Raw genomic sequence first — 25,369 nt, 5'->3', positions numbered from 1 at the left:
AGTTATGCGGAATATCCACCGATGGAGCTCCATCGATGATTGGACCAAACATCGGAGTTGTTGCCCAAATAAAAACCGAATTATCACGTAACAAAATCAATACCGAAGATTTGTCGGTATTGCATTGCATTATACATCAGCAAAACTTATGTACAAAATCAGTTAAATTTGCACATGTGATGGGCACAATAACTGCATGTATAAACTTCATTAAATCCAGGGCGCTAAATCACCACCAATTTCAACAATTTCTGGCTGACGTTCTTTCTGACCATGAAGATCTTACATTTTATTGTGAAGTGCGTTGGCTTAGCAAGGGAAAAATGTTGAAACGTTTTTATGATTTGAGAAATGAGGTATCTCTTTTCATGGACATGAAAGGAAAACCTATTCCTGAGCTAGAAAACAAACCCTGGCTGTGTGATCTTGAATTTCTTGTCGACCTAACAACACATCTAAATGAACTTAATGCTAAATTACAAACTCAGGGACAAATGGTTCATGAGCTTTATGGACACATAAAATCATTTCAAAATAAGCTTCGACTCTGGGAAAGCCAATTAAAGGAAGGCAATACTTATCATTTTCCCACACTTGCGAACCACAAAGATTTTGATTGTGAATCGTTTGCGAATGAATTAAATTCATTGAGTGGAGAATTCAACACTAGGTTCCGTGATTTTAAAAATCAAAAAGCAAACTTGCAAATTTTCTCTTGTCCATTTGATGTTGATGTCGAACTAGCTCTACTTTCATTGCAAATGGAATTAATTGAACTACAAGAGAACCTTGTCCTGAAATCAAAATTCAATGATATTTAATTACTTGACTTTTATAAAAACTATTTCCCACGTGACAAGTTTCCAAAGCTGACAGCTTTTGCTTAGAAAAGAATGACTCTATTAGGCAGCACCTATAAATGCAAGCAACTTTTTTCAAGGATGAACTTCGTAAAATCCAAAACCAGGATGCAAATTACTGATGAGCACCTAGAAAACACGTTGCGAGTTTCCACGTCCACAATATCTCCTAATATTGATAAGCTTGTGTCCACCATGTAATCTCAATCGTCGCATTAATAAAGAGTTTTTATTAAATAATATATTAATAAATATTTGTTGTTTTTTTTTTGGCCTTCTTGCATTTTCGATTTTCAGAAAAACATATATATCCTGAAGTACTCCGGCCCGCATAATCTTTCTACTTTCTAACCCGGCCCATAGTCCTGTCAAGGTTGCACATGCCTGGTTTAGACATTTCTGGAAACTTGATCAATTGATCAATTTGTTTGGACTGCCCACCTCCTTTAGGGAACACAAAATCCAAAGTTCTGAGCGGCAAAGATCAAAAAGATGTATAAAAACACATCCGCTCCACTCCAGGGACTCCCCACTTCCATAAGTCGTCCTATGAATCCTGGTCATTTACAGGATGTGGTGTTCAGTTTTGAACTCTAAACTGACTGAGGCAGAGCTCCAGTGCTTGTAGCCAAAGACAGGGCATTTGCAGAGCCATATCAGAGGTTGTCTATTTATGCTATCATTGTTTCATTTTGTTCTTTATTAAGAGTGGGTCACAAGGTCCTTTACACATCTGAAGTAAAAAAAAAAAAAAAATAGTACATACAACTTTGACATCAAACAAACTAAAAAAGGAATTTTTATTAAAATATGAATGTATAGTTATGATTTAATGAAAACAAAATGCTATATATACACATCACTTTGGTTAAATGAACTTTGTCCTAGAAGGAAACAGCAGGGGCACATGGCTGTGCCTCAAAGCTAAATTAAAGTAATTCTGAGTTCCAAATTCCCTAACAAATAATAGTAACATCTGTGCAAAAAACTGTTCCTCTCCCTAATGCACAGATATACTCTATATAAGCTGCCTACAGTGGCCACACTAAAACAGACATTGAGGACCCAAGTGTGTAAACAGCTTTATTCACATTTGGACATCTGTACGTGTTGTTTCCTCACGGTACATTGAGTGGGTTCAGTTTAGGCTCACCACCTATCAACTTGTCAATAACTTGATCAACAGGGGGTAGCCTTTATGATTTCAAATATTTGAGCAATTTTGTTATTACTTTCTTTCTTGCTGCAGCATGGGTAAACAGAGAGCCATTCAGATTTGCAATTTGTCTAAATCACTCTTATTTTTCTAAAATAATTCTATGGATCATAAGAGTTCTGCAGGAACAGTAGGTTACATATAAAACATATTGTCATCAGCTTTAAAGCAAAAAAAATGTCAAGTCTGCTACTGAAAAGCTCTTCACGCAGCCTTAAAAAAATAAATACTTATACTATGAGCACTGCACCCTTAATTTAAGGTATCCAAAACAAAAGACTAAAATTCAATAAGCTGAAGCAATTTGTGTATTGTTAGCTCCAGGGTTTTTAAACAGTTTGACTTTTCAAATTGATAAAGTCAGAAACAATTTAGGAAAAAAGCAGTTCAGCTAAATCCACCTGGAAGAGATTTCCTCTAAACATCAGCTATATATCCTGCAGCTGTAGATTTAAACAGATGCTGAAGAAATGTCTCCTGAGGAAACAGCTTTGCAATCATACACAACTTTTTTCCCCTCCATAGACGGTGCTACTATCTCTGTCTAATCCTAGTTCGCTACTCTTGTACGATCTTCCCTTTCAGAGCACCTGTATGAATAATATTTTCAGCTTTTCAGGAGGAAAGTATGTGGCGATTGACTGAGCAAATACAGTATACTGTACAAGATCTTCAAACAAATGGATTATGTGACATGCAACTAAAAAAACGGCCATGGTTTGAGTCATAAATTATTAATAAAATTTATGAGATCTAAAATTCAAAGCATTTTGTCGGCCTACTGGGCCATCATATCATTTCTCTCTCCTGTGTACCTGCAAGACATTAATTATGGAAAGGACGATAAATAGGAGACTGATAATACCATTTCCGAGTGTCAGCGGATCTACTGCTTGACACTTCCCAGGCACAGCACATAAGTGGTGAAACAGTGATGAACTCATCTCCTGCGTTCAAAAACTACAAAACATTTTCCTTTCTAGACATTTAGTGCAAGTCATTTTTGTACTAAGCACTTAATTTTCAAAATTATATCCTTAATAATGTCATAGAATGGTACAAATAATTAACCTACAGTAAGAACAAAAATATATATGTCCATAGCTGTTTCAAAATGAACTTGAGAGTGCAGGAAAAAAAACTTTACAGAAGACATGGCAGCTGGTAAACAAGCTTTGGTAGAATCAGCCTTAAGATGAACATGCTCCAAAGGTAGGCCTGGGTGTTATGCAAAAAGTATAAGGTGCTATTCACAGTAATCAGTAGCTCAGCCAACATCTTACTCTCAGCTGCTTCCTCCAAAGCATCTAAAGTACTCCTTAGAACTGACTCAACCTTCTTAACTAATATAACTTGTTTCACCAATTTACTATTGATTGCTACATGTGAACTTTAATTAGTCATTCATTGCAAATTAAAAATAACTTGCATTTATATACAAAACTTTAATGAACTTAAAAATTGCGTTTTATTTTAGTTTGTTTGGATTAACAATCCTACTCAAACATACTTACCTAGAAAAAAAAATAAGCAGCCCAAAGATAAATCAATGAGCAGATCAGAACGTGAAAGAATCACACATATCATGACAGCTGTAACCTTCAAATTTCTGACAGTTGTAGAGCCTTTTCCTTACTTGTTAATGTACTGATATTGATGTTTTGAATTTTCTAATGATGTACAGTACTTCTTATTGTCCTTGTCATTTGTAAGTAATATTTTAATTTATTCAACAACAGAGTTAAGCAACATTTACAAGGAATGGACAAAGCCACACAGCCTTTCCTTAATAAATAGTAAGCCCTTTTCAGGACTGACCTTGGGTGCATTCACTCCCTCTGTAGCACCTTATGAACAAAGGTAACCAATTAACACGCATGGTAAACAAGGACAAATTCACATTTATGTAATGTTAACAGCGGCAACCAAATGAATGCTGAAAAAAACATTTATAGGCTGCATCATGATCACCACTTTTGTTTTATAAAATAGCTTCCTCCTTTATATCCAAGATATATTGCTATTCTGCGGTGGGTTGGCACCCTGCCCGGGATTGGTTCCTGCCTTGTGCCCTGTGTTGGCTGGGATTGGCTCCAGCAGACCCCCGTGACCCTGTGTTCGGATTCAGCGGGTTGGAAAATGGATGGATGGATATATTGCTATTCACAGGAGACATGATCCCTAAAAATTACACTCTTATTTTCCAGTTTTTTCTAATTGCATAATCCTTTCAACACAAATAGTCCAAAAATAAGCAAAAGAAAGATAAAACACTCAGACATTAGAACCCATCTCTAAAACAAGAGCCTGCTACAGATCATGGCTAAGACTACGGTATGTTGCAGAGTTCTTTCTTCTTATGTTTTGCCCAGGTGTTTTGGTTAAAAAATGGACTGGACAGTCTGAGGAATTTCAACAAGAAAGCATTCAAATGTTAACAGTTTTTCATTAGTAGATACTCTGACAGTGGTAGTATGCGTTAATTGTTCTTTTAAATATACAGTGCATCCGGAAAGTATTCACAGCGCATCACTTTTTCCACATTTTGTTATGTTACAGCCTTATTCCAAAATGGATTAAATTAATTTTCTTCCTCAGAATTCTACACACAACACCCCATAATGACAACGTGAAAAAAGTTTACTTCAGGTTTTTGCAAATTTATTAAAAATAAAAAAATTGAGAAAGCACATGTACATAAGTATTCACAGCCTTTGCCGTGAAGCTCGAAATTGAGCTCAGGTGCATCCTGTTTCCCTTGATCATCCTTGAGATGTTTCTGCAGCTTCATTGGAGTCCACCTCTGGTAAATTCAGTTGGTTGGACATGATTTGGTAAGGCACACACCTGTCTATATAAGGTCCCATAGTTGACAGTCCATGTCAGAGCACAAACCAAACATGAAGTCAAAGGAATTGTCTGTAGACCTCCGAGACAGGATTGTCTCAAGGCACAAATCTGGGGAAGGTTACAGAAAAATGTCTGCTGCTTTGAAGGTCTCAATAAGCACAGTGGCCTCCATCATCCGTAAGTGGAAGAAGTTCGAAACCACCAAGACTCTTCCTAGAGCTGGCCGGCCATCTAAACTGAGCGATCGGGGGAGAAGGGCCTTAGTCAGGGAGGTGACCAAGAACCTGATGGTCACTCTGTCAGAGCTCCAGAGGTCCTCTGTGGAGAGAGGAGAACCTTCCAGAAGGACAACCATCTCTGCAGCAATCCACCAATCAGGCCTGTATGGTAGAGTGGCCAGACGGAAGCCACTCCTTAGTAAAAGGCACATGGCAGCCCGCCTGGAGTTTGCCAAAAGGCACCTGAAGGACTCTCAGACCATGAGAAAGAAAATTCTCTGTTCTGATGAGACAAAGATTGAACTCTTTGCTGTGAATGCCAGGCATCACATTTGGAGGAAACCTGGCACCATCCCTACAGTGAAGCATGGTGGTGGCAGCATCATGCTGTGGGGATGTTTTTCAGCAGCAGGGACTGGGAGACAAAGTCAGGATAAAGGGAAAGATGACTGCAGCAATGTACAGAGACATCCTGGATGAAAACCTGCTCCAGAGCACTCTTGACCTCAGACTGGGGCGACGGTTCATCTTTCAGCAGGACAACGACCCTAAGCACACAGCCAAGATATCAAAGGAGTGGCTTCAGGACAACTCTGTGAATGTCCTTGAGTGGCCCAGCCAGAGCCAAGACTTGAATCCGATTGAACATCACTGGAGAGATCTTAAAATGGCTGTGCACCGACGCTTGCCATCCAACCTGATGGAGCTTGAGAGGTGCTGCAAAGAAGAATGGGCGAAACTGGCCAAGGATAGGTGTGCCAAGCTTGTGGCATCATATTCAACAAGACTTGAGGCTGTAATTGCTGCCAAAGGTGCATCAACAGGTATTGAGCAAAGGCTGTGAATACTTATGTACATGTGATTTCTCAGTTCTTTTATTTTTAATAAATTTGTAAAAGCTTGAAGTAAATTTTTTTCACATTGTCATTATGGGGTGTTGTGTGCAGAATTCTGAGGAAAAAAATGAATTTAATCCATTTTGGAATAAGGCTGTAACATAACAAAATGTGGAAAAAGTGATGCGCTGTGAATACTTTCCGGATACACTGTATTATTCAAATTGTATTTTCAAACATCAGTCAGATAAATTATTTAATCATTCTAAAAACACTTTCTCCCTTCTCTCTGTATACAAAAATTCTGTAAATTTCTTGGTGGTATAAAATATGTTTTGTTTTACAGTTTATAATTTATCATTGGGTGTTTAATGGGTCTTCTCTAATAGCTTAAAATGATCCTTATATAGTGAGGGTAGCTAATTATTAAAATGTAAATAAGGTAAAAAAAAACAAAATCACATTTTTGCATAACTGTTTAAAGAATAAATCATAGTGATGTACTAATTACTAATTACATCTGCTGCACACTATAAAACCTTTAAAATTACCAAGTACATTAGCCACAATATTTTTTAAAATATCCATAGTATCTTATATATGAATGTCTACACGTGGAAGTGTATGTGTCTGTCTGGCCTGGAAGTGCGAGGCTACAGCATGAAGCTCAAAGAGCCGGCAAGGTGGCCCCAAGTTAAGGAGTAGGAAGAAGAAAAGTGTGAGGCTACAGCATGAAGCTGAAAGAAAGCAACTCTATCGCTGAAGCGAAACCACCGACGAAAGCCAAAGTCGCTTAGCTGCTAATACACAAGCGAGGCGAGCACATCCGCAAAACGAAACCGCTAACTCGGGCTTCTTACAGCAGAGCTTACACAACTAGTAAATTATAAACAACATTTTTTTACAAGAAAACCAAATGTTTTCAAATTTTTCCATACTGTATTTCTTAATGTGCATATATTCTATTTCTGTATTTCATACAAATGTGCACAACATCCATCCATCCATCCATTGTCTCCCGCTTATCCGAGGTCGGGTCGCGGGGGCAGCAGCTTGAGCAGAGATGCCCAGACTTCACTCTCCCTGGCCACTTCTTCTAGCTCTTCCGGGAGAATCCCAAGGCGTTCCCAGGCCAGTTGAGAGACATAGTCCCTCCAGCGTGTCCTGGGTCTTCCCCGGGGCCTCCTCCCGGTTAGACGTGCCCGGAACACCTCACCAGGGAGGCGTCCAGGAGGCATCCTGATCAGATGCCCGAGCCACCTCATCTGACTCCTCTCGATGCGGAGGAGCAGCAGCTCTACTCTGAGCCCCTCCCGGATGACTGAGCTTCTCACCCTATCTTTAAGGGAAAGCCCAGACACCCTGCGGAGGAAACTCATTTCAGCCGCTTGTATTCGCAATCTCGTTCTTTCGGTCACTACCCATAGTTCATGACCATAGGTGAGGGTAGGAACATAGATCGACTGGTAAATTGAGAGCTTCGCCTTGCGGCTCAGCTCCTTTTTTACCACGACAGACCGATGCAGCGCCCGCATTACTGCAGATGCCGCACCGATCCGCCTGTCGATCTCACGCTCCATTCTTCCCTCACTTGTGAACAAGACCCCGAGATACTTGAACTCCTCCACTTGGGGCAGGATCTCGCTACCAACCCTGAGAGGGCACTCCACCCTTTTCCGTGCACAACAAAGTATTGTAAAAATACATCAAGCCTGAGGAAAGAAAAAAAAAAACAGTCACAAAACACAACTGTGCACAAAAGAGGCAGGGAATGTCATTCTAGACACATTTACACTACCACCATGATGTGACCCAATTAGGATTTTTTTCACATATTTAACGAAAACACCAAAAAAAAAAAAATACACACAATTTTTTTTTTGATCAGATACAGGACACATTTGTATGTGGCACTGAGTTCTACTTCAGTTCTGACTGTCCATATCCAATCTGTATTTGAACAGGCAGGTCTGATTTTCATTCACAACATGTGACACATTACAAGGAAAGAGAAATGCATAGGGAGAGACAATTGCACAGATATTAAAATGTTATCTGCCTCATTCAAATGTTCTCTAGACTTTGGGATTCTTTAAAGTAGCTAACAATATTCTTGATTCTTCTTATGCATCCATATTATTCTCCGAATAGAAGTGGAGGAAATTATGGCAAGAAATGCTAAACCATGTAAGGCCATATCCCTTCTCTCCTGACTCAACATAATTAGAAAATATGATCTGCCTCTAACACACAGAAATCTGAAGAGCATGAGCATAAAAAAAACACAAACACTACATGCTAGCATACTACATAAGCTGAATGTGTATGTAAATGCTCAGATATCTCCTCAACTGTGCAATGTACACAGCACACTAATGCACTAATTTAAGTTTGGACACTGAGAACTAGGAGAGGAAATGTAGCCTTTAACAGTTTGTGTTCCAACTGTAAACAAATACATATAAAAATTCTTCTGTGGTTCATAATTGCAAAACACTGTAGAATACACTACAACACTTACAATATCAAAGTTGTGTTCCTGAAATGCTCCTCCCCCCAGCCCCAAAATCACGTGCATTAATTAATGCAATTAGACCAGATACAGTTTTCAGTTCCGTCTCCTTCTGTGCAGTCTATATTTTCCTTCCACTATCGAACACATCCTTACTTGTGTGGCATAGTGGTTAGGGCTTTAGACTGCAAACCCTGAGGTTGTCGTTTCAAATCCTGCTACTGACACTGTTTGACCATGACCAAGTCACTTGATCTGACTGTGTTCCAATTGGAGAACCAAAAGAAATGTAACCAATTGTATCATAAATGTTTTAAAATGCCCTGGATAAAGGTGTCAGCCACATAAGTAAAATTAAACTAAATCTAACAACATGCTTTTTAGATTACTATCACTGAAAGTAGACCCACATGTTAAAAAGAGAATTGTTTATTAAAATACATTATTCTGTGATAATTGTAAACAGGAAAGCAACCAAGTACAGTAAAATCTGAAATATTAAAGTAACATTAATAGCTGAAAATGTGACAACTGAAAATCATTTACACTTTATAAAAATTCTTCTGAAAATGTATTTTAATAAAGCTACTGGTAAGCAACCTCCAGCCTAGCATAATTTAAAGTTGTTGATCGGATGAAGTGCTCAGGCACCTAACATCAGTGGATTCAGAATGCTGCCAAAAACGAATGAAAGCAGTGGTGTGTTGATATCCGATTCACCGTCATTTAATGTTATGCTGGAAATCTCCAGGCAAAATGTTGAACCAAACAAAGTAGCACCACGATAGTGGTATAATGATGTGGTTTTCCAAAGAAGCCCAGAAGCCACTGTTGATATGCTTATAATACAGACTCAATTAAGAAAGTGATGTACTTACTGTATATTGTTATCATTATATTTTAAATAATGTGACGTCAGAAACACCCAACCAACTTCGTATTCAGCCAACTTAGAATCACGAATTAACCTAAGAACATGTCATAGGACATGCAAAATTGTACATTGCTATATATTTATTTAACATACTAGTATTTAAATAGCCAAGGTCAAGCATATATGTTGAGTCCAGTGTTCCCAATCGGCATGATAAAAATCAAATGTAAGGTATGTTAAATTAAAAACAATCCCAGTTTTAGTTTATAGTGCTTTATAATATTGATTGTTAAAGCAACATACTCTGATTAAAATAGAAATTTCAGAGGGCCAGGATGTAGAGTTGTTGAAGCTCATTAAGCTGTAAAGGGCTACAAAAGCACTTCTAAAGATGTGGGCCTCCATTAGTCTACAGTCAAGCAAACAGTGCACAAATGTCAAGAAGGTCATTATCACTGGAGTGGGCATTTTTAAAAGAGATCTGTAAAAGTGCACTGTAGGGTTGTATAATGGAGGTTCTGTAATAAATTTGGTTTATTTGTGTGCATAGAATAACAGATCAGTGTTTATGGAATAGCATAATTTTGCAGGTGGTAATGAATTAAAAAATACATGCTGTAATATGCAAGTCAAATACGCTATTGCAATTAGTACTCTATGACATTGGAAAACTAAACTGTAGTAGCATTTGATTCTTATAGCACATGATAAAAAAAGCAAAACAATAAAATCACAAAAAGGCTCAATAGTTAAATAGCATTTTAGTTTGGCTCTGCCAACACCAGCACTTTAAGAAGTCTGTAAATATTAAAAACTATACAAAAGGTATTTGTCCAAATATAATTGTGGGTAAAAACAACTTCCACAGTTTTTTTTTTTTTTTTTTTTTAAAAGGACTCTGAAAAGAATTCATACATGGAATGTATCTTCTTAGATATATAGTATAAATTAACTGAAAAATAAAATTGCTCACTTTGTGTTTTTCTAGAACAATATTGAGGCCTAACATATGAAAAACTGTTAAATGCTCACTGTTATATAACTTAACAAAAGCCGGCACTGATAATATGTTTACATAATTAAATTCTGTTGCCAGCTTCATCCAGCATTTGTACTTAAGCTGATCATCTAGCCTTCTTTGATTAGTGAAACTGCCCTTAATAGAGCTGCATATGGGTAACATACAGTAGATATTTCTCTCCTTGCTGTTTTTCATCGTCTTCTATATATAAAGCCTGAATTTCATTTCTGGACCATGTGTTTACCAAGCTATTAAATTGCATTTCGGCAAGTTGGACTCCACAGAAACTTCATTTCAAATCACTGCCAAACTGTTGCTCCAAGTAGTGTTAAACAAAAAAGTCCAAAAATTATTTTTTAACAAAAGTCATGTACTATGCAAAGCCAGTTTTGTAAAAAAAAGTCAGTTTTGTCATAAAAAAAAAAAACAGAAGACAGGTTGAAGCAGTGAACCTTGTATAACTTAGGCGTCAATAAGATACAAACTTTTGTGGCACAATGAATAAAACTTGGCACAAAGACACCATACCTTGCAGTTTGAAATGAAAAAGGCAATATTATCAATCAGTAATAATCACCACGATTATATTTATTTATTATGCATTATATAATTATTGACATATTAAAACACATTTATGGAAAACATCTGCTTGCTCTTCTTTATGCACATATATAGTGTGAGAATAACTTAAACAAAAGACAATATACTAATGTTATGTTGTTTGTCGTACGATTCTTTTTTTCCCCCAAATAAGCAATTCAACTTTCACACACCCCAAAAAAAATCTAAATTAGACTTGCACTATGAGTCTAAAAATTACAAAAAGCAGAATTAAGTGGACAGAGCCACATGGAGCTTGGCAGGAAGAGATGAAGAAATGATCAGTGCATATATTCCTTGGAAAATGGATCACCAAAACTGACATTCTTTAAAATAAAGAAATTACATCATCTTGTCAGATTAAAAAAGAACCATTAAAATGGTTTCCTAGGACACAGAAACTTGAAATGTTAGTTAAGTCATGCTTTATAGTCAGGATGGTCAAATTGTTACTTACTACACTACAGAAAATTTAATAAATGGCGGCAAGAATCAACATGAAAACTAAAAGTACAGTATGTCCAATTAACATCAGTTCTTAAATCACCTCACAAACTTGCAATTAAGAATTAATATAACTTTAAAAACCTCCTTCTAACAAATGCAGTCATAAAGGTTTTAAATCCTTTTAACAATAAAAACTGTTTATTACATATATTTTGGAGAATACATTACAGTCAAGATGTAAACCTCTTTAAAATTCCAAGAATAAGTAAGACCAGTTTAAGTGGAGTCTTTAGCTATAGGCCATCCAAACTCTGTAATTACCTGCCTACTAAAATTAGGAAAAAATATCAGTCCTGGCTTTTAAAATAAAGACGTGCTGCTGCTGTTATGGCTACTGCTTAAGTGGTTTCATATTATTTACATTGCATTTTCAAATATAATTTTTGTTTTTCCATTGTTAAGTGTCTTTTCCCTTTCAATGTGTCTTGAGGCACAATTATTATATACTGTATGATTGATCTGTTTTTAGATTTCATCAACCCAAAAGGAATCACTGACATTACCTACAGATTGGAACTTTACAGAATGCAAATGACTCAAGAAAGTTGGAATTTGGCAATAAACCATCCAGGGAAAAAGAGAGATAAACAGAATCATGATTTCATATTTCAAAATTGTGTTTTGTTTTTATAGTGCATTTCTATATTTCATACTTCTGTATATTTGTAATCATTGCAATGGGCTAAAAAGGTATAAATGCTCTTAAGAACATTCAGAACTTTACAAGTTAGCGTATTTCTCTTGTTTGTTCAAATAACAGCCCTGGCAAGATACACTGGAGCTAGTAATTTTCCTATGGGTGTCAAGATTGAGGAGGAGATGATATCTTACCAACTTCTACTGGTGCGGAGTGGAGTCCATCCCCAGTGGTTGCATAACATCTTGGCACAGTGGTAGGCTGAACATTGTATACTGCTATAGACGGTGGTGAACATGACACCCAGCTGTGCTCTGCACATGCAAATAGTATGATTAAAGACCTCAGCCATCCTGCATAATCCCTTTCTTACTCTTCCCTTCTGGCATATACTACAGGACCATTCACACCTGCAATGGTAGACTCAGGGACAGTTTGCATCCACAGATCACAAAGGGACTGATCACAGAGTCACTTAAGAAAGGAGAACTATTGGAGAACTGGAAAGTTGCTAATGTGACTCCAATCTTCAAGAAGAGAGACAAAATTGATCCTGGTAATAGCAGATCAATAAGTCTTACATATGTACCAAGCAAAATTATGGGAATTATAAGAAGTTAGAAAAAGTACTGTACCTATAGGAAAATAATACACTAAACAACAGCCAGCATGAGTTTATGACAGGAAGATCATGCCAAAGCAACTTTCAGATTTTCTTTAAGCAGGCATCTGCAATAGCTGACAAAAACAAAACAAATGACATAATTTAATTAGCCTTTTATATGATTTATTCTAAAAGATGTAGGCATCAAAAGAACAATGAAGCTGGATTTTATCTTGATTAAACGACAGCAAATAAAGTGTACAGATGAAAGTGGAAGTGATGTCATCATTGGATTCCCTCAGGGGTCTATCCTTGGACAGTTACTTTTTTCTGATTAATATTAATGACATTGATACTAGTATAGTTAGTAGACCTTTGCAATTCACGGATGTAATTAAAATTGAAGGAACGGCAGACACCAGGTAGGGAGGAAAAAAAAAAAAAAAAAAAAAACAAAGACCTGGACAAGATTCAGACTTGGGCGAACAATTGGGAAGATGTAGTTTAACACAGAAAAGTGCCTTGTACTACACATCGGCAACATTAACAACAATTACAAATTTACAAATACAAGATGGAAGACACTTTCCTATAGGAAGCAACTTCTGAAAAGGATTTAGATATGTATTTCGACATGTTTTCATCGTCTCAGCAATGTGCAGCAGCAATAAAAAGGCAAATTAAATGTCCGGTTCTATGGTAAAAACCGCTGAATATAAATTGATGGATGTTACAATGCACAAGTGAGACCACATCAAGAGTACCGTGTGCAGTTCTGGTCACAAGAAAGATATAGTACCTGAAGTGGTGCAGATGAGAGCAAACAGGTGCATCCCAGCACATGTCGTACCCTGATAGACTCACAAAATTAAACCTGTTTAGGCTGGAGAAGAGGACACTACATGGGGAACTAATCCAAGTCTACAAAATCCTCAAAGGCATTGATGAAGTAGATGCAACACAATTCTTTCAGATTAAGGGTGAGTCACAAACTCTAGAACATCAGTGGAAACTACATGGATGTGCATTTAACACTGAAGCCAGGAAGCACTTCTTTCCACAAAGAGGTTTGGGAATCTGTAACAAAATACAGAGGTATGTAGTTGAAGCAGAAACCTTAACCTTTAAGAAGTACCTGGATAAGACATATATTGGGACAGCCTATTAGATAAACAAATAAGCTTGATGGAATATATAAATATATATATATTATAGAACAGTAGTGCATAGACATTAGAAGGAACAGTTTATATTAAATGGCAAGGGACTTTGACCTCATTCTTTTTGTTGGTCGTATTTTTCTTTCTTTCAGCCTTTCTTCTGTTGATGTTTACTTGCTGAGCTGACCGTTCTTCGTGGGCTGCCGCCGTGTATTGTGTGTCTTTAATTTTCTGTGACAGTAATACTGCCTTGTGCGTCCGCTGGCTTGTACGTCCGTAATATAGGCCTACCTTTAATTTTCTCTTTCGGTAATACAGACGTGCGCGTCGGTAATATGCCTTTAATTTTCTCTGACAGTAATACTGGCTTGTATGTGGCTGTAATATGCGTCACTGTATTGTGTACCTTTAATTTCCTCTCGCAATAATACTGGTTTGCATTTCCGTAAAACGCCTGTCACTTTCTCTGACAGTAATATCGCGCATCGCACCGCGCCCCGCACTTCACCAGAAGACACACACACAGGGAATTTATTAAAGAGTATATATATATATATATATATATATATATATATATATATATATATATATATGTATGTGCGCACACACAACATATATGTTATACTGTGTATTTTTGATGGTACTGTATTTTCCTTTAACTATTCTGAGCAGACATGCAAGTAAGAATTTCATTATATTATGTAACCATGACAAACTGTAGCATTCTTGCTTTGACAGGTTTTTAAGCAAATCAATTAACAAAAACAAAAAAAAAAAAAAAAATCAGATCTACTAGGTTCTTACATGAGGAGACTGTTCAGTACCACAAAGTATCCTACATAATCTGATTAATGCTAAATTCCATTCAAAACATACTGATTTCTATGTTATGTATGTAGACAGGGAGACTGATGTAGAGGTATCAATACAGCACAAGAACCATGAATGCTGCCACAAAAAAACAGGAGATATTTTGTAGCAACATCGAAGGAAAACAGGTTACAGCAAAAATAATGGTAAATGTGATACAAAACCCCTCAAAAATATATTGGTGATTTTAAATAAATTGTATCAATTCCAAAAGACAATAATCTTTAGAAAAACACATTTATATTGCTCAGCTACTGTGACTAGAGGAAGAAACAAACAGTCAAGCCATGCCGCTAAACCTCACTGAACAAAACAAAATTCAAACACTGAAAACAATACTGTCTTTTATTTATTAGTTTGTCTCAACATAAATTTTGGTGATGTGCCTATCCCTTTAAAAAGGTATTTTTGCCTTATTTTAAAGATTTGACAACTGGTTTTATAAGAACATTCTACTGGCTACTGCATTATGCCTCACATAAGATCAAAACAGATAAAAACTCAAATATCATTATAAACGATAAAGTAGTGGGACCACTGAATCATTGTGTCACACTATTTCACCTAAATGTCCCAGTACTAATATTAAAAAAAAAAAAAAAAAAAAAAAAGTGTTTAGTGTAATTTAACTACATAAATACTATTACTGTGCAGTAAAGCAGCTAAATGATTACAAGAAAATAGTAAACAAATAATAAGAAATGTGTCATGCAACTGAAATACTGTTAAACATGAAACTTAGAAAAGAAACTAAAGAATACCCTGCTGGTGAATTATTGCTAGTCCTGCAAGAGAAAAACCTGGGCTTTAATCAAACTCTATATGAAGATAAGTGAGTTTAAGGACATCTCAATCTTATAAATATATATATTTTCCATTGCATGGTAAAGGAAATAGTTTATTTCTGTACTGTTATGACAGTTGCTTCTCAAAGAAGAGAATAAGAATTTGAGAATTATGGCCAAAAAAATGTAGTGTAACACATTTACTTGACAGATACGGGGAATGAAAACATGCACAGCAGTATACACAATATCCATTTTTATTCTGAAAAGCTCCTCAAAAACCAACTGAACAAAATAAAAAGAGAAATAAACAAAGTGCCAAAGGATTTAACAATTAGAAATGTAAAACATCAATTATGAAAATTACTATAGAGTGCGCTAAAAATAATAACCTTTCAAAAGTTTCCTCCAAAATCAAGGCTACTGCAATAGTAAAGTGTATTCTTAGGAAATATTAATTTGGTCAATTCTGTGCTAGTCAAATCACCTGGAAATGGGAGACACCTACTGGAAAATATATGTACTAACCACCAATTTTAGAAATAGCATAGTTACAAAGTGAAACAATTAGATAGCGGTTTTGCTAATGAAATGGGACACCAGAAAATATAATCTATGCCTGCTAGCCCCAGGTGCTGTATATATAATACAATTACCAAACATGCTATCATTCTCTCCACAAAATTAAATCTTTCATGATACTTTCTGTTCTTTTATTTTCTACAAATTGTCTAAAATCATATTAATTGCATTTCATTAAACTCATTAAATAAGAACTCATTTTTAAATAAAAAATGAGAAAAATTGTTAAAATGAATTCATTTATTCATTCAATCCCCCACCAGGGGCAAATGAGATGTATTTCCATTGAAGGACACTCAACTCACTTCAAATTATAGTTTTCAATGAGGTTAACATTAATTATGAGAAATGTAAGGATAACTGGACTATCAGGAGAACATTCAAACTACTTAAAGACAGTGCCCAGTCCATAAATTCAGAGCTGTGAGACAGCAGTGCTAAGTGCTGCAACACTGTATTGCTTTCTTTGATAAATTGCCATTTAATACAGATATTATTATGCAGCTGCAAACGTTAACTTTTCAGTAACATCTTTTTAAAATGCTCTGTGTCAACAGTCTTTTTTTGTTTTTTTTTCTAAAGCACCCACTATTGTCAGTGAATAGGAAAAACAACATTAATATTGAATCTTAAACAAAATACACACACAAGAGAATATATGTGGTAATAATAAAATACAATATGTTAACAACTACATTTGAATGATTTATCCAAAATAAAACAAATATATTCAACCATACTGTTGAGTGAATATTTACCATTTTTTACCACTTCCCACATACCATAGGTTCATTATAACAGCACTTAAAAGAAATTTTATAATTGATTTCCATCTTAATTTGAGTGCAAAATGCAATAACTGACAAAAACCAGAAACTACTTCACTAATGCCATACCTTAACAGAGCTACGTGTACTGTATTATACAAGCTAAACTAACCAAACTGAAGGTGGGCTTTTTTATTTATCTATTACAGTGTATATACAACTGAATGGCTTAAGTATTCCCATAATTAAGAATTTTTGCACTTCAGTCAAAATGAAGAAATAAGCTTTGTGTTAAAACAATAACTTTGCATTCTAGTAGCAGAATAATGTTCAGTTGAAATTACTACATGCTCATACATTTACAAAATAAGATATACACGTAAGTGTTGAAACGCAGAACAGCAAGCAATATGTACTCTCAAATCATAAATATTGTTATGCTTCTTAATTTGAATACTATAACCCTTAAACTACAGAACTAATCTTTTCTCTTTAAAATATGCATAATTTAAACCCACCTATTTGAAGAATTTATTGATTACGGAATGCAATAAAGATAACAAGGATAAACACCTGTAAACCAGGTACCCATATTGTGCAAATTATTTTGATATTCTACAAGGTTTAATTATTCTGTGAACTCAATTCTTTACTTTTTTCCCCCCAAATATAAGCAAACATGGCCTCAGTTCCTCACCAAAAAAGGTAAGCAAACTTGGTCACAGGGTAAGTGCCTATCAAAAGTAACCATAAGCTAATTTCTTCAAAGCAATCCATCAAGAAAAAGGCGGCATTTTTAACAATGAGATTTTTTTCTTAAATAAACTTGTCAAATGTATAAACCTTCTTAAACAGTAAGAAACTTCATGTTTATAACTTTACATGTGATGGAACAATATCATGTCATCTAAACCAAAAAATGGATTGTTAGAGTACATATGGCTAAAATCACTTTTATAAGCTAGAAGTTTACAAATGTAAGGACCCACATGAAGGTATTTCTCTGGAAATGACATTCACCCTGCAAGAGAAATCTAACTTGCTAATCATGGAGTAAGCTACTAATCAAGGAAGGTAAAAATAAACACACAACTATCCTTACAACGGATTTGATCTTACAGTTGAAAGCAACAGCAAGTGCTATGTAATTCACTTCAAGTGAAGTGTAGAAAGATGAATCCTGAAATTCTAGCCATTCATCCATTTGCTAAAACTGATTTTTATGATCCAGATGAGTACCACCAGAGCATATCCTGCCAACAACCAGTGTATGACAAGAAATTAGCTCTAGATAAGACATCATTCCATTATAGGACACAACTATACTCAATCACATGGAATCAGTTTAGAGTCTCCTATCAATCTAACTACGGTCTTTGTGATGTGGGAGGAAACCAGAATAACTATTGCAGACATATGAAAAACTTGAAAATACAAAACAGATAATGCAGGAATCAAGATATTGTTAACTAACAGACCCCTATATAATGATAGGATATAAAAAAAGAAAACAGACAAATGAATAAACAAATTAAGCTCCCAAAAGAAAGAATTCCACAAATCTGCCTTTCCTAATAATATAGCTAAGCTGCTAGACTAATGCTAGTAAATGAAATCATTATCCTAATTATAATACATACACAGCTTTAGAAGAAAAAAGTCATTAACATGTGTGTATTAAAAATAAATATTATACTGTATATACTGTATATTTTATAAGAAATAACATTGGATGCACATTTATTGTGCATTTCTATTATAGTATACTGCATGTGTTTTTTTTTGTTTTTTTTTAAGCATTTTTACTATAATGCTGTGAAATACGTTCATAGAAAACACAGATGTAACTATTTGTAATGCAAGTAATAGCTAGAATCTTAAAGTAAGTAGTACGTTTTTAGGTATGTTAAACCAATGAAAAAAAAAAAAAAAGAGTATATGTAACAAACAATACAAAAAGGTACAGTACCAAAATTTGCCCCAGGGGACAAATAAAGTTCTATTTATCTATCAATCTATCTATCATGGCATTAACAGTTAAAATATATTAGGAGAGGAGATAATTCTCCAATATTTTAATCACAGAACACTCACCAACATACTGTACATTATTATTTTCTACAAATTGTTTAGAATAGAACAGTTAAAAATACTTTTTAATTTCATCTGAAACAGAGAAACCATCTTATTCAACAGGGTCTTGGATAAAATGCCACTAATTAATACAGAAATGAATTAAATCAACAGAAATACTTTCTTTGCAGATAAGAGAGAAGATGCTTCAAGACATGTTTTAAAATAATTTTAATGCGAAGTACATACATGTTTTCTAAATCATTTCACGATTGTATTGTATTGTAAAGTATCTATCTATCTATCTATCTATCTATCTATCTATTCAGCCATTAGGCACATAAGGCATTTAAACCTGAAAACTAGTATTGTCACTGATTGTTGTTACCACATGCTAATAATTTTATAGTTAATTGTGCACCATAAAATATTCATGAGGCTATTGGTTATTTCCTTAAGAGTAAAAGGAATACATATTCCACAAAAAAAGATGTTTCTACATGGTGAATATTACAATGTCAATTTTTGAAATATAGCCAAAGATTCACTCCAGTGAACAGCCTCTGTGCTGTGGCCAGTTTGCAAGTAAAGCTGTTAAAGCAATAGGCCAAATACCACTCGTGAAAAGTACATCTCAAAGGATACTTCAACAGTTTACTTTGTTATCGAATATCAAACAATGTCATACAGTCTACACAAACAGCATTGGTAATCTTTAATAAATGAAAGGCTCACCTAGCATATCTTGCTTTCTATTTAATAAATCAAACAGCAGCCCATGTTGTGATTAACTTAGAAGATCATTAAAGGCTGTTCAGGGGCCTGTTGCAAGCATCTGCGGAATGAAATTCGTGTTGTGGCATGTAATAGGATTAGGGGGTACCTGGTGAGGTGCAGTTGGTGCTCCGCTCTGCCCAGCAGCTCTGTCAATCTCAGGGATTCATTTTTGGCTTGGGCTGCATCCTGCTGGGCAGAATCCAGGCGCTTCTTGATTTTGCTGATCTCCAGACTCAGCTTTTCAATTTCCTGCAGAAACAACAAAAATCAATGCTTTTAATGAAACAAAGACTCCACCTAAAAGAATAAGTAAATGAATAAAAAAAACATCTAAGATATAAATGTTCCAAGTTTAAGACTGACAATACTTTTTACATAAAATTAACTACATGTACTTTATGAATTTAAAGAATAGAACTTACAAATAAATATAAATAGCTTACAGCTTCTATGATCTTTACATAAACTGCTGCAAAATATATTTAATTGTAATCACATTCTCTAACTCTAGGGATGTGTTTTAGTATAGACACCAACAGCAATCTTAATGATTTTCAAAACCTTAACTGATCAGTGTAAATCATTACTATACTTTTGTTATTTGCATTGTCAAATTAATCATGAAATCAAAAAAAGACAACAAAAAATTCTTATCAAAGTAGCCAGGAAAAAAAGTAAATAATTTACTACTTAAATCATAGTATGTATATTATAGGGGATTAATTCTGTACAGAATTTTTTATGCACGTATATAGTACAAAATAAAATTTGTTTGGTAGTATAGATATGCTACAAAAAGATATCATATCAGATTATCTGTATATCTATCTTTAAAAGTAATTTAACAACCATTAAAAACAATTGAGGGTAGGATAAGGTTTTTTTTTTTTCAAAGATCAAAAAGAAATAAAGAAAAACACTAGTTTTGTTTATGCATTTATTAAAATGGAAAAAGGCAACATGTTAAGTTTCAACAAGATACAAAAAAAAACACACTTTATGAGTGGAAATATGAATGCAAGATGAACATATGGCAGTAAGGGAAACAATTATACAAATATATATAAAAAATATATAAAAGTGAAACTGAGTGAAAAAACTAAATCATGACCAAAAGAGTACTACAGATGGGCACATCCACCAGTAGCCTATTGTATTCATCATCTAAGTGGATTTTTCATTTAATTATGTGTTACATGTACAAGAAAAACAAACTGCACACTCAATTTTTCATAAAGTATAGCTGAAAAATTACAAAACAGGGACAAGATTATTAAAGCCAAAACTAATTCTCAAATGCCATTTGATTTATATATCTGCAAATATTGCAATAGTTCTTTCAATAAGCACTGGGGGAAGAATACCATAAATTTCACTAATCACTTATTTAAATTATATACATTCATATATTTTTATTAAATGGATCTTTAATATCTTTCTCACTTGTGCTTAAACTAATAAAATGTTAAAATGTATATAATTCTGATATTCTTTCTATTTCATGTTTTGGAGGCGGTAAATATGTTTAAAACATAATTACTGTACAATGAAAAAAGTGAATGAATTTGTCAAAAGCCCCAAAAATACACAGACTTAAAATAGTGTCATACTTTACGTGCCAACATTATTTTTAGATATTTTTCAAATTCCAAGTTTATGTAAGGTGGCAGGTGAGTTAATAGAGGTCAATGAATATATTTTCTGCTCCATATCTGGCTGCATTCAATTTAACAGCACAGAAACTTGACTTAGTTATTACATAATCTGACTAGCAGAAGAAATCAAAAACCTCTCACAAACACCACATTTCTCGCCTCAATTGCGTGTGATTTTCATTGCTACCAGAGAACATTATGTAAATCTGTAATCCACTTCAAAGACAAAAATTGTCAGACTGTACAGATTTCTCCAATGTCTGTCATATGTCTTCTGCAAAATTTGCTTTCTTTGATTTATTTTTTTTTTAAGCACACCAATGCCTTTTATTGATCATAACTTAGTAATATATAACACAGAGGTAAAAGAGTACTGACTGGTTACAACTGCCTTGAACATTTAGTTGAACTTCAGTAGCTTGTAATCTCTTGAAACTTTGCATGCAAGCATTCAGACTGCACAAATTCCTAACAACATTATGCTACTTTGTACAGTTCAACACATCTCTCATTTCATGAAAATCAGATAACCTCTAATCAGACCTGAACATATGGAAAGTCAAGACCAGCTATAGAAATCCACCCACACAGTTTTGGGGAAGAAAATCTGTTTCAAGAAGACTAATTAGGAAGATTTTGCATGTTAGCACAATATAGAACTGTGATGGATCGCTTTATGTATCAGTCAACTTTTGTTATTCAGTTTTGGCTTTGTTAACAAAAGCAAAAAAAAATTAAACTGCTATGTTTACTATCCTCTCACTAATAAATATTCAAGAGCCTGTAAGATTTTAAACAAAGAGGTTAATAAAGTATCATTTGTGCTTCATGAAAATAAATTATCATTTAAGACAAGAGCACTGATTTAATATTATTATTCTAATATTATTTTAATAATTTTTATTTTCTTTTTTACATTGCTCATATCTTTTAATGATATTGAATGAGAATGAGAGGCTCTGCAATCAGAGTAAAATACTTCCACAGATATATATTTTTTTCCTTTAAATAAAAGTTGATTTGTAGATAATAAATTCAAGGTAAGGGAATTAAGGAAATTAAAAACATGCAGTACAAGGAGGATTATTTATATCTTCCTATATCATTTGTTTCTCTTAAGATAGAATTTAAATATAAATGAAGTTTTTAACCATGATTCTGAAAATAATTACAGTAGGCATTTCTTTACCAAGTATGTGTTTGTCACCCACATAGTATAACCAAGTTCACTTGCTGCAACTGTGTGCAGTGCAGAACCAGTCTGCATAACATCTTGGTTGGCAGAGGCATCAAGCCAAAAATTTTATTTCAAACAGCATGGCCTCTGCTAAGCTTCAAACAGGGGTACTGGCTGAAAAATACAAAACTAAATTCATTGAGAGACTGCAAGTCATACCCTATGTTAAATACACAGAGCGTTCATGTAGCTTTGTACAGAACTTTTTTTATAGCTTTAAACAAATTCATTTCTAACCCTTTAATAATGAATACTGATGTGTCTGCTTGGAATATTTGCAATAGAAGTTTATGTAGGTTATTAAAGGAATGTCTACAAACATAAAATTCCCTCAAAAATACTCACTATTCCTTTAAAATAATAAAGGTACTATGGTTTAGTAGCATGACAAAGCAATAGTTAACACCACTGCCTCACAGGGTTCAGATTGTGAGTCTGGATACTATCTGTGTGAGGTCTGCATAAATATAATATACGCATACCATAGTCATACGTAATGCCTATGAGCTACTTCAATCATGTTGTTGATCATGGGCTGCCAGTGTTCATTTAATTGTGTCGATGCAGAAACAAATGTGGATGATGTGGTTATTTGCTACATACTACTAGTGAAAGGAAAGCAGAATTCACTATGAGACAACTAAAACTAGAATTAAGATTTTCAGCCAAATAAATTGCATTCAACCTCATCAAGAAAAAAGGACTGGTATCACATACAGTAAGGAAAGGAAATTCTTTTGAATGAGAAAAACATGGTCTTGGGCTTAGCGGTTACATAAAAATAAAAGATTATAAAAATACAAATTTCCTCCCAAACAGGTTTTGCAACAGTGATGTTTCCAGCTATACACTTATAGATGCAACAGATTCTACAGGATAGAAGACTATGGAATCAGTGGGAATATCTTGTGATTATGCTTCTGATGTTTTCACTCTTTACTCATTTTAGAGGTCAGAGCTTCTGGCAAATATGATACAAAAAGATACAGAAACTGGAATGATACATTACACTATAGTGGCATTAAAAAAAGAGCAAAGTATCTCACATAGCAGATCATTAACTTTATTAAGAATAGTGATGTAAACAAATTAATAAATAAAAAAATATATACATTTTTGTCAGCCAGTCATTTAATCTGTGTAAATCTTTTGTAGTTTATTATCTGTGCCTACATTTTTTTTAATGAGTGATAAAAATTTGTGAAATTCAGTTAAAATCAAATGTCAAATTAATCAACAGGACAATGGGATAGGCAATAGATTAAAAAAAAAAAAACTAACCTCATTGAAAGACCTATTTTTAACCCAGTTATTTGAATATACAGTCTTTACAGATTAAACATTTTGTTAAAGTGTTATACTTAACTATTCAAAAGAGTAAAAATATTTGATTTATAGATTTCAGAAGAAAGGTAAAATGCCCTCAGGAGTACCTGATCTCGAAGTTCAAGATCCCTTGTGTTTTGGCTTCTACATTCACGTAGGTTTTTCTCTGCTTCATCTCTTTGCATCTGAAGTTGGTTCAGTTGATGTCTCAACTCGCTGCATACCTATAAAAAAAAAAAACTACCAGTTTTTGTATCTCTATAAAAAATCTTTTCCTGAGCATCTGTTTAAAAGAAACATTTTCATACTGTACATACAGCATTAATCATAACTTAAATATAAAAAAAGCTTTTTTGTTTCCACTAATCAATGGGTATTAAAACAAATTAAGAATAGTTTTACAGTTACATAGTACATTGTGTAATAAGCCACTGCAGGTAAGTACATACCATTATTCACAAAGAGACAGCTATTCATTTTAAGTAAAATTAAAAAAAAAAAAAAGTAAATTCATGAATTCTCTATTTTACACTGTTAGCATAATAACTCTACACTAAAAAACAATCTATTTTATATAGATGTGACATAATATCTAAACAAAAAAGGATTTGACAAAATACAACTGGAGCAGCAAGGTAAAGTAAAAAATAAAAATCAGATAACTTTATGTAAGGAAAAGCTAGCTTATATTTTTTTCTTTGTTAAATATAAAAATCGTTGTATTTTTTTTTTTTTTTATTTCACTTAAAGGCCTAGTAGTCATTATCTAAATTAGGAATTACTCCAAATAATCTGCTCCCAAATGTTGACATTACTCGTACTACATGATCTCATTATTTATTCTACAAGTCTTGAATATCACAGTTAAGGAATATGCAAATAGACTTTGGCTAGTATCCCAACAGTACAATAGCATAATAACTGTGGTTACAATGTGGTCCACAGCTATTTTAAAATGGAAATATTTTAAAACTTAGGAAAAAATATCTTGTCAATAAAATATGAAAAATCTGTATTAAAAAAAAGCATAGATTTATAAATAAATAAAACCAACAAATAAAAGATGATGTTCATTCATTAAATTTCCTCAACCCTGTTTTTCAAATATTGGGTCACAATAAATCTATCCAGGTCACAGGCTCACAGAAGCTGTAAACTGTAAATGAGATAAGTCAGTCCATTATGGACACAATTTCATACAATGCGGATCAAGTGAGTGTCACCAACTAATCTGTTTACATGGACCTTGCATGAAACTTGTGATGCCAGGAAGAAGTACAAAAAAAAAAAAAAACATACAAGGACATTGACAACAAGAAAATCATTCCTCCCAAGAATTAAAGCACTGTAATAATGCAGCAAAAGGTATTTTTATAGTAGAAGATGATTGGAAAGAGTCAAG

At 34.2% G+C, this 25,369-nt stretch overlaps 1 protein-coding gene across 2 annotated transcripts in view; it reads right to left on the bottom strand.

The window, feature by feature from the left end:
- sdccag8 (SHH signaling and ciliogenesis regulator sdccag8) overlaps window positions 1-25,369 on the bottom strand; it is a 186,590-nt gene that overhangs the window by 117,858 nt on the left and 43,363 nt on the right. For both annotated transcript variants that reach the window (XM_028820549.2, XM_051919547.1), the window contains 2 exons: window positions 24,075-24,191; window positions 19,856-19,998 (listed from right to left, as the gene is read on the bottom strand). In XM_028820549.2, coding sequence (XP_028676382.2) covers window positions 19,856-19,998; window positions 24,075-24,191 — 260 coding nt within the window. The remainder of the gene's footprint in view (window positions 1-19,855; window positions 19,999-24,074; window positions 24,192-25,369) is intronic.

The sequence above is a fragment of the Erpetoichthys calabaricus genome, chromosome 15 (genome assembly GCF_900747795.2).
Source record: "Erpetoichthys calabaricus chromosome 15, fErpCal1.3, whole genome shotgun sequence".
Lineage (NCBI taxonomy): Eukaryota > Metazoa > Chordata > Cladistia > Polypteriformes > Polypteridae > Erpetoichthys > Erpetoichthys calabaricus.
Note: the sequence above shows the minus strand (reverse complement) of the source record. Positions and strands in the feature narration are given on the sequence as shown.